A 9,789-nucleotide genomic window follows, 5' to 3' on the forward strand; every position below is an offset into this window, starting at 1 on the left:
GCTTATTATTTGTCAGGCATGATGCATGTTTTAATTATGGCCATATTTTAAAAGAAGTATTTTTATTTAATCTATGGATGATATATCCTGGAAAGCTTTGATAATAAATTAAATATTTGTTCATATAGATGGACGATACAGTTCAGCTTAATTCTCTCACACACACGCTTCCTAAAACTTGTCTTCCAGTACTGTCATGTTTAAAGCGACGTGTCCATTAAGCGCTGTACTTTTCTGGAGCGGGAAGGGTTACTGACATCACCATTATCAAGGCCGGCATTACCACTTCTGTCACCACCATAAGCCATTCGCTATGCTGATTACCTCCTTTTAGCCTACTTACTCTGATTGATATGTACTGTGTGCAGGACTTGTAAGAGCATTCGCTTTCACTCAGTTTTTACTAATTAAATCAACGGTGCGTGAATGTTAAGAATTTCTTCAAAATGCAAAAATAAAATCAATTTCCAAGCCTTTTTTTTTCTTCCCTTTTTTTTTGGTCACAGTGGTTAATGAATGGATATGATTTGTTTTAGCACCTCCCTTTGACCTGAGCGTGTTGTCTCCCCGCAGAACGCCGTTCGCCACAACCTCAGCCTGCACAAGTGCTTCGTGCGCGTGGAGAACGTGAAGGGGGCGGTGTGGACGGTAGATGAGATGGAGTACCAGAAACGCAGGTCGCAGAAGATCACAGGGTACGAATTCAGCCGCCTCTCCTCCGGTCGATGGTTTTATCCTATTTTTATTGTTGACAACTAACTTGTTGTCGTTTCGTTTAGAAGCCCGTCTCTTGTCAAGAACCTGCCCTCCAGTCTTGGTTATGGAACTGCACTAAACGCCAGCTTACAGGTACGAACACAGCGCTTCYGAGAACGAGTCGCTGAACTGGGTGTGACTTCTTTGCACAAAAGAACTCCATATTAGAAAAAGCCGAAGCACTTTTTTTTTTCTTTCTCGTTCACGTCACAGCCTTCGTTTCCTCTCTCCTCTCACACCTTCCTCGGCCACCTTCAGACTCACAAGGCCACCCTGTGGTTGAACCTAGAAGGAACTCTTATTTGCTTCTTTTCCCTCTCAGTCGTGGCAGCCGCCCCCCCCCTCCCCAGATTGATTGTGGCATGTGCAAATGCAAGGGCATGTGCATTAATATTTATCTAAGCTGTCATAAATGATTTGGCTTCATAGTGTACACCACCGAGGTGCTCATGGCAAAAACTTTAAAAATTTAATCAGTGTATATAACTTTAATGCGCAGCAGGCGAAAGTGTCAGGAGTTTTTATTATTTTGAGGTAAAGTTTTCAGGAACCTTTTCATTTTTTATTTATTTATATAAATGTAGCCACTCCACACAAAGGCGTATGAGTGGCAGTTAGTGGGAAGTMATCTGCGAGGTTCCGTTTGGGGGGAAAATTACTTGCAACAGAATAAGACTAGGGTGTTGTATTTTAATAATAACTTTGTTAAAACATAYCATTCACTSARATATCTCTGTTTYGCTCCTCATGCTGCCTCCAAACCACCAAAATCACCTCTGTGCAGCCGTTTATCCTAACTTCTTCTGTTTTTACGCTCTCACATCCTCCCTCGGCCCTTACCCAAATGTTCCTCCTTTTCTAACGGCTACATTCCTCTCGTTCTTCACCGTCCTCTTCATCAGCTCCCACATTCACACGCTCGTGACATCATTCCCTGTCTTTGTCGTTCTCCCGCAGGCCGCCTTGGCGGAGACCTCCCTGCCTCTGCTGGGGACCCCCGGGCTCATGAGCAGCGCCGCGGGCCCGATGGGAGGCAACTGCCACGGCCTCCTGGGCGGAGACCCGTCCGTACCGACCGGAGGGAGCCCGCCTGGACTTTTGGGCGGCAGTCCGCCCGGCTTGCTGGGCATCAGCCCTCCCGGTACGCTCAGCGGCAGCCCCCCCATCATGTTGCACTCGGCCCACGACGAGCTCAACGGCTCACTCGACCACCTGGACACCAACGGACACAGCAGCCCCGGATACTCCCCTCCTGTACACATGTAAGCCCCGCCCATCARTTTACACCTGAAATCTTCACCTGTTCTGTCAAATATAATAAATATTAACGTCAGTCTATAAATCATTTTCATAATAACCGACCTTATTGGTCACATGTCTGCTTTTATGAGGAAAAATTCAGCTTTTCGAGATGAAAGCTTTTCACCCGACAACAATGTGTAGAAACGTTTCAATAACGTAACGACAATATGATCTTTTCACCTCCCAGCTCTTGTAAGTTTTCACGAGATAACTCAAACACGAGCTGTTGAAACCAAAATCACTCCTTTGATCTGAGAAGTCACCTAAACTGTTTGACATTTAACTAAAGCTATCAGTATTTTTTCAGTTAGCACTGACCTGAGGGCACAGCTCAATTTCCAGCCTGTTTAGGGTTAATTTTCTCTTCCTGTTCCTGATTATGTCATTTCTTTTTATACTGGTTATACTATAGGAGACAGCTGCAGCCTTTAAATCAACTTGTGCATTTTAGCAGTTTATCTAATATGTTTTATGCAAAACTTTTCTTATTAATATTTAGCGAGTGTAGCATTAATTACTTTAAACATTTGATAAAGTGTGTTTTAAAGACTAATCGTGTGTGACTTTCAGGAACAGCTAAGCCAGGGGAGGCAACACWTTTGAAACGCTTTAATAATTCTCATCCTGCTGTCCGTCAAAGCTCACACGACATAAGTTGACCACTTCTGGAGTRGATAAAGGATGCATTCCAGGCCTGTGAGCCTAAAAATATTCATGAGAATAAAAGAGTGTTTGCTTTATCCCACCCAGAGCACATTAATAAGCTTGGACGTGTTTACTCCTCTCGGAAACAGAGCGGTAAGTGGAGCAAACCTGCCCAGCACCAGACAGAATCCCAGCGTTGCCACTCCCGAAGCTCATTTAATTTTCAGTAACAGGACAGCAAAGAGTTGTTCTGTTTCCTCCCGCCGGCCCGACGCTGACACGAGCTGCTGCAGAGGACGAGGCGCACCCAGCCGTCCCTCACGCAGTCCGCGACAACCTYGAAATGGAAGAAATGTGTTTTCCCGCGACTGCCTTTCGCAGCGTGCGTTTAAATAATAGAGCGGCTTGTAGCGCTAAACGAGATCGCACGTCACCTCCAGGACCCGTCTGAGGAGGAGTCGGGTCCATTCAACAGCTCTACAAACCTCTTCTTGCCCTAAATGTCTAAAGGTTAATGATATCTGCTTAACCACAGACCAGCTCGCCCTGGGCYATGCTGACTCGGCGTGCACTTGAGTGTGTGTGAGTGTGTGTGTGGAACACACTCATGTACACCCTAAGGGGTTATGCTTAAATGAAGTAGTAGCAGTAAGACTTAAAATCACAATTAGAGTTCCCAACTTAAAACAGCTCCTTTTACTAGTTGCAAAAAAATAAAAATCATTTCACTATTTTATGGGTTAGAAACCATCCCTGTTTGGTGTTTTTGTGGTATGAAAGTCCCCACCGTCACTTCACCATCAGACCCCCGGACTAATGACCTTATTTGCATCCCCYGACTTAACCTCTGCGCGACCGCCGGCGCTAATCTGCGTTTGATGTGAGCGCCGGCTCCTCCGCCGCACATCCACACGCAGCGCCACCTATTTATTACGCCACGTTCAGCCCGGCCTTTACTCCTGAGTGACTCCGTAATGGCAGCCGGCCATTAGGCACTAAATGACTCGTCCATGTTTTTTAATAAAGTGGTGGAAATCTGAATTGCRGCGGCGCGTATTTTTCTTCTGAGCCTCGCAAACAACCTAATGAGCTAAATATTAAAAGCAGGGGGGGTGCTGAGGATCTTTTTTTTTTTTTACAAAACAAGCTTTATTGTGCAAACCCTCAGTTGTAGCAGTGAGCAGCTATGGCTAATTTACATAACATTTCCTATTGTAAAGTATTTAAACACAAAATGTGTTTCATTAACTGTCATTAGTTTTAACTTGTCTGGGCACTGATCAGTCCARGCTGTGACGGTTCAGGTTTAAAGCCTAAGCATAGTAAATATATCGTAGATAAAGTGTTTAGAGTGCCCCCACCCYCTGTAAATCTGAGGGACAGAAACAGAAATATTCATCGTCCCGCTCAGATCAGCTTCCTCTTCTCATCCCACCACATCAGAATATTAATTTACAGTGTTTGGCTCTAAATATTAAAGTCATCTGTACCTTTTAAAAATTCTTTTCAAATCTAAAGCCCCCCCTTCTCTTTCTTGCACTGATGAAGGCGGCCCAGGAGAGGCGCATCCTAACGTACTACCACTTGATAAGTCTCCCTCTCCTCTTCCCGAGTCTTGGGGGATTTTCTGATGCATCCGACGTGTCAGAAATAATTAGGTTTTGTCAGATTTATCATCGTTGCACAAACCCTCCTCCCCGACTCGAGCCCCCGGATCATGTTATGCCTTGTTTGTGTGTGACAGCATTATTATTCTTGTTAGCTGCCCAACACTTCTTTTTTTTTTTTTTTTTTGGTTCCTCCTTCCACTCTGTTGTTCTGGAAGGAGCGGCGTCCGGTGAGCTGCTTCCTGCTCCGCCGCTTATTGACAGTGGCTAAAGATATTCATCCATTTAGAGTTAAAAACATGTATCATGGTGTCCGAGTGAACTGCCGGGGCTGAAGTTGATTAATGGCAGAACCTAGCTGCCGGTTTTTCCTCTTGAGGAGCGACATGCACAGCTTCTGCATATTAACGAGTGGCTGCGCTTTCTATTAACTAGATAAAAAAGCCTCTCCTCTGCCTTTGCTCCAGGGGGCTCAGGGATGAGAAATTCTCCATTATTTATCATGTGGCCTGTTTTTTTTTACCCCCCTTTTTTTTTYCCCTTTTTCATGTATTTCAACCTGGTGTCATCAGTAAACTTTTAAATGCCAAACATGTCTGGAACATCACAGTTCCCGTCATGCAGTTTTCATGTGCTTACTTACAGTAGACGTGAGGCATCATGTTGAATTAGCGTCTTGCAAACAACACGGTTGTTACTTTCAAGCCATGATACACGTCAGGCGTGTTTTTTTTTTTAACAGGATGTGCATCTCAGTGCAGTAAAACATACTGTTTTATTTACTAGTGTTACTACAATGCCACAATTTAAAGTTTCTTTTTGCACCAATCGGACGTTTTTCAGCCACTTAAACACATAAAGGCCAATAAAAAGCCAAAAAAAAAAAAAAATTAATGATTTGTAAATGTGATTTTTCGAATTTTTTTTTTTTAGGCCACCTGTTCATGTGAAGGAGGAGCCGCTTAATATGGATGACGACGACTGTCCGATGTCACTTGTGACGACAGCCAATCACAGTCCGGAGCTGGAGGACGACCGGGAGCTGGAGGAAGGGAACCTATCAGAAGACCTGGAGTGAGGGGAAAAAGACAGCTTTTTTCTTTTCTTTTTTTTCTTTTTTTTTTTCTTTTTTGGGGTCGTTTCCCTTCAAACCAACCGCACTGTTTCTCTCACACAGACCTGCAAAACTAAAAAAAATCACTCCAAAAAAAAAAAACAACCACAGCTCTTTATCTGTCACCACTGGGACTATTTATTGAGCATGTATCCGGATAGAGACCAATCCAAAGGAACTCTTTGTTGCAGAGCTTTGGGATTCCCAAACATGACAGACATGAGATGTCTGTCGTAAAGGAAACAAAAGAAGAAACTCTCTGAGACCTGCTATATTTGAGGTGGCGTGGCCACGTAACAGTACAAGGACGATGAACTCATGGATCGTTGGGGGGTACAAACATGAGACAAATAAGCAAATCATGTTCTGTTGAAAGCTAGCGGCCTCATATACTGCCAAAAAGGAAGACATTTTATGTTTGTGAATAATCCAACCCACAGTAGTTGTTATTGTCTAGAGACAATTGCTGGTTCAATTCAAGTTGTTGCTCTGTTATCATTTGCACAGGAGTAGTCTCAGAAAATTGTGTCACTGCCTGTATGTTGCTATTATTATTATTATTAATATTATTAAAATCAGTGTATCAATTTTAGCTTTTTTTTATTTTTCATTCCCAAATATGATTTCTATTTTTAGACACCACCAACTGTAAATGCCATTCCCCGAATCACACCAGTAACCAAATTGCGATACCAAGACTGTTGCAACTGTCCAAATAACAAAACAAAACAAACAAAAATCAGTGTATCAATTTTAGCTTTTTTTTATTTTTCATTCCCAAATATGATTTCTATTTTTAGACACCACCAACTGTAAATGCCATTCCCTGAATCACACCAGTAACCAAATTGCGATACCAAGACTGTTGCAACTGTCCAAATAACAAAACAAAACAAACAAAAAAAAAAAAACAGAAAAAAGTTGGCTTCCAGTCTTATCTGTTTGTGATTATAAAAGTTTTTTAAAAAAGTACTGGAAACTGAGGAAACAATGACCATTTTACAAAACAAATGCATTTCTGCTTATTGTCCTTTCTTGCTCTTCTTACCTCGGCGTTTTAAAGCTTTGTCTACCTGCAAACAGTCACAGGCAACAGCTAGAAACCAAAGCCAACACTAGCAATGGCCAATAGCTTACAAACAGAAGCCGCCAAACTCCTTTTGGTCCGCCTTCTGTGACTTTAAACTAGTTCAAAGAGAAGCTTTTGTTCCGCAGACTACCTTGGATTAACCTCTGGGATTGTTTCACTTAGCCCTATACAAAGATGAGAAGAAGAGAGCAGAAATAAATGCTGATTTTATTCTTGTTTTTCTTTTGTCGTGTGTAATTTGAGAGCTGCGAAAATGTCCACATTGGTGATCTTCTGCCAGGCGTACTGTGGACCGTAACCAAAACGTTCAGTAGAAGTGCAGAAACATTGTGTTGTCGTGACCTTTATCCTCCTTTTTATGTAGCGTTTGTTTCGCCACACGCACCTGGAGTTGTTTTTCTTTTTTATTTATTTTTTTCTGTCCGTGTTCCGTTTGCTTTGAAGCCTGCGTGTTGCTTTTAGGTGGGGACCGTCACGTCTTTTACTTCCGCGGCGGCTTGCTTTCCTGAGCCGCGTCAAAACTGAAAACGTTGCTAACCAAACATGAAAAAATATCTAGTGAAGCCAAATAAGTCATAATTTCAAGGTAATATGAAATGATGTGGCTTGGTTACCACGAAGAAAGAAAAAAAAAGCAAACAGTAAGAGCCATTTCAGAAAGAGGATATTAAAGGTGAAAGGTGACCTTTTCTAGGTGATATTTGCTTTAATTTAAATCCTCAACATGTGGGGTGGGGGTCACGGTTTCTGAACTATATAGATACAAGTGGTGTTCCACACTGATGAACCAGCTTTTTCTATTGGATTCAGACTTTAGTGGAAACTGCGTCCCATAGTTTTCCTCTCAGATCGTCATCTAGATAAGAGTTGTTGCTTTAACGGTCATTTCTGTTTTCAGTAAACCAAAGTTACACAAAATTCTGCCTCCTCTTGTATGGGATAAAGGAAAAAAAAAACACCTATGTCAGACTCTATGACACACACACACACATTTTCTCTCACGCTTTGTTTCCCGTCCGCAGAAAAAAAATGGATGCTGTCGAAGAACCGACGTGGCGTTTGTGTCGCGCTTTAACGAGCAACGCGTCCGCCCGCTCTGACCAAAACGGAGACACACTGTGCTTATGTTGTTTTTCTAGCCGTGAGGCCGAAAGCCCCCAGGAAAACAAAAACAAAACAAAAAAAAAAGCTGGACGCACAGACACGTGAAGTACTGTACAAACACACACACACACGTCGAGAGAGGAGCACAGGAACAAAACGCTTATTATCCCTTCAATACTGAGCTGGAGTCAGCAAAACGACTTGAAGACGACGTTCCTAATAAACTTATCTCACCAAATAAAAAGGACAGGCGTCTTCAAAAAAAAAAAAGAGGGTTCTCCCACTTACCCAAAAAGGCTTTCTAAAAGCTTCTACCTCTGCACAACCAATTCAGAACAATTAAACCAGATTGCACGAGAATGTCACGAGCGGTTACATTTTCCTACGCTTTGGCTCCAACCAACGTTTACATTCCCTGCGTATACGGAGGATTTGCATTGTAATGGGTTGTCCGCAAACGTTTGTAGAATGATAATGTATAGATTACCTGTAAGGGAATATTGTGTTTTAAAAATGCATGTCAAAATATAAAAATAAAAAAGTCATTTGGTGGACTGGAAAGAAGAAAAACAACAACAAAAAAAAAAAACAAAGGACTTAATAAAAAGGGAATCTTCAAACTGATCGGAACGAAGGCCTAAATGCATCCGAGTGCATTACCTCAGAGGGGAAAAAAACCTGTCAGCCACACAGAATGCATATTACCTGTAGATTTGCATGGGTTTTGTATAAATTAAGTTAAACAAAAAGTCTAAAATAGTTGCTTGCACATAATACCAGAAAGACCTCCAGAACTTGCGATCTGCTCCTCCCACTAGATTTTAGGATTGTCTGGATTTTTTCTGGGTTGATTTTTGTCTGTATTTTGATAACTGTGCATACTTATGTAAAAAGAAAAGGAAAAAAAAAAGAAGAAAAAAAAATCTAAAAAATAAAATAAAAATAAAAAATGTTGGTGGACCCATAAATTTACAAGACTTTTTTTCTAAGAGGAAAACAAAGGAAAAAAAAAAGCTAACTCTGTGTTTCTTTTCTGACTTACCTGAATTTTTACTGTTTCTCTCTCATTGCTCGCTAAGAATAGCAAAAAACCTGCTTTTTTCTGCATCTGCTTTGCGTAGCTGTAAGGCCTAACCTAATGTGTGTATTTATTGCTTGTACCTCTGTGCATACTTTATGAAGCATTATGTCTGGCAGTTGAGTCATGTATCCTTTCTACTGCTATCCTTCTCCGAGAATTGAGAATATGATCCCCCTATGTATACAGTAAATTGGGACTGTAGCAAACATATGTTTATGTAAATGGTGATTAATTTTTTTTTGTTTTTTTTATTGTTTTAATTTCCTTTCGATCGAGGCTCAATGACTTTTTTTGATACTTCTCATTACTGTGTACTGTGTCCATATGTTAAAGGTTCTCTGACATTAGAAGGTCATGGTTGAGAATTGTAACAGACATTATTTTCTGTATTCATGGCATTTCACTGCTGAATAAAATAAAGGACCAAAACTTGGAATTTGAAAAAAAAAAAAAAAAAAAAGCAGCTGTCTACCACGAGCACCGGAGAGCAAATTATTTCCCTCACCCCCTCCCTCCGCTGTTACACATCTATTTTTTATCCTACAAAGGCGCAGCCATGAAAATCTAGCTGGCATTACACTTTAAAGGTTTCAGGAGCTGCTACTTCTGAGATGTGATGGAAAGAGTTTGAAAAAAAAAACAATTAAAATTTAATGTCTATGTTACAAGCTTTTTTTTTTTTTTCCTAGCAGTCTTGTTTAGAAGAGCGGGACAAGGAGATGCATTGCCCGCCCCTCTGGACCTGTAATGGGTTTAGCCTTCATGTTCCGCAAAACGTGTCCCAGTTTACACAGAACCGCTGCTGTGGACTTTAAAAAGGCTTTTGCAAAAAAAAAAAGTGACTAACCCAACTTAAGTTTGTTCTCACCATTTAGGTTCTGCGTCGTCCCCGAAGTCGAGACGTGGCGAGCTTAAATATCGTCGTTTTCAAGAGGTAACGAGCTGAGCTTTTTATTATTGTGTGATGTTAACGTTAGCTTAATTAGCCTCTTTAAATTGTCACTAGGTGTGAGTGTAAGTGGGAATGATTATCACCTATGTGGTCCTATGATGGACTGGTGATCCACCACCAGTGGAACCCCTCCTGCCC

General features: G+C 41.5%; 1 protein-coding gene across 8 annotated transcripts in view; it reads left to right on the plus strand.

The window, feature by feature from the left end:
• Nucleotides 1–6,157, plus strand: part of foxp2 (forkhead box P2) — a 120,046-nt gene extending 113,889 nt beyond the window's left edge. For 4 of the 8 annotated variants that reach the window (XM_014016944.1, XM_014016941.1, XM_014016942.1 and 1 more), the window contains 4 exons: nucleotides 574–695; nucleotides 780–849; nucleotides 1,714–2,018; nucleotides 5,244–6,157. In XM_014016944.1, coding sequence (XP_013872398.1) covers nucleotides 574–695; nucleotides 780–849; nucleotides 1,714–2,018; nucleotides 5,244–5,388 — 642 coding nt within the window. In that variant the 3' untranslated portion in view covers nucleotides 5,389–6,157. The remainder of the gene's footprint in view (nucleotides 1–573; nucleotides 696–779; nucleotides 850–1,713; nucleotides 2,019–5,243) is intronic. The other 4 variants (XM_014016948.1, XM_014016945.1, XM_014016946.1 and 1 more) reach the window with 1 other exon arrangement.
• The last annotated feature ends 3,632 nt before the right edge of the window (nucleotides 6,158–9,789 follow it).

Source organism: Austrofundulus limnaeus, unplaced genomic scaffold, assembly GCF_001266775.1.
Source record: "Austrofundulus limnaeus strain Quisiro unplaced genomic scaffold, Austrofundulus_limnaeus-1.0 Scaffold158, whole genome shotgun sequence".
In the NCBI taxonomy this organism is placed as follows: Eukaryota; Metazoa; Chordata; class Actinopteri; order Cyprinodontiformes; family Rivulidae; genus Austrofundulus; species Austrofundulus limnaeus.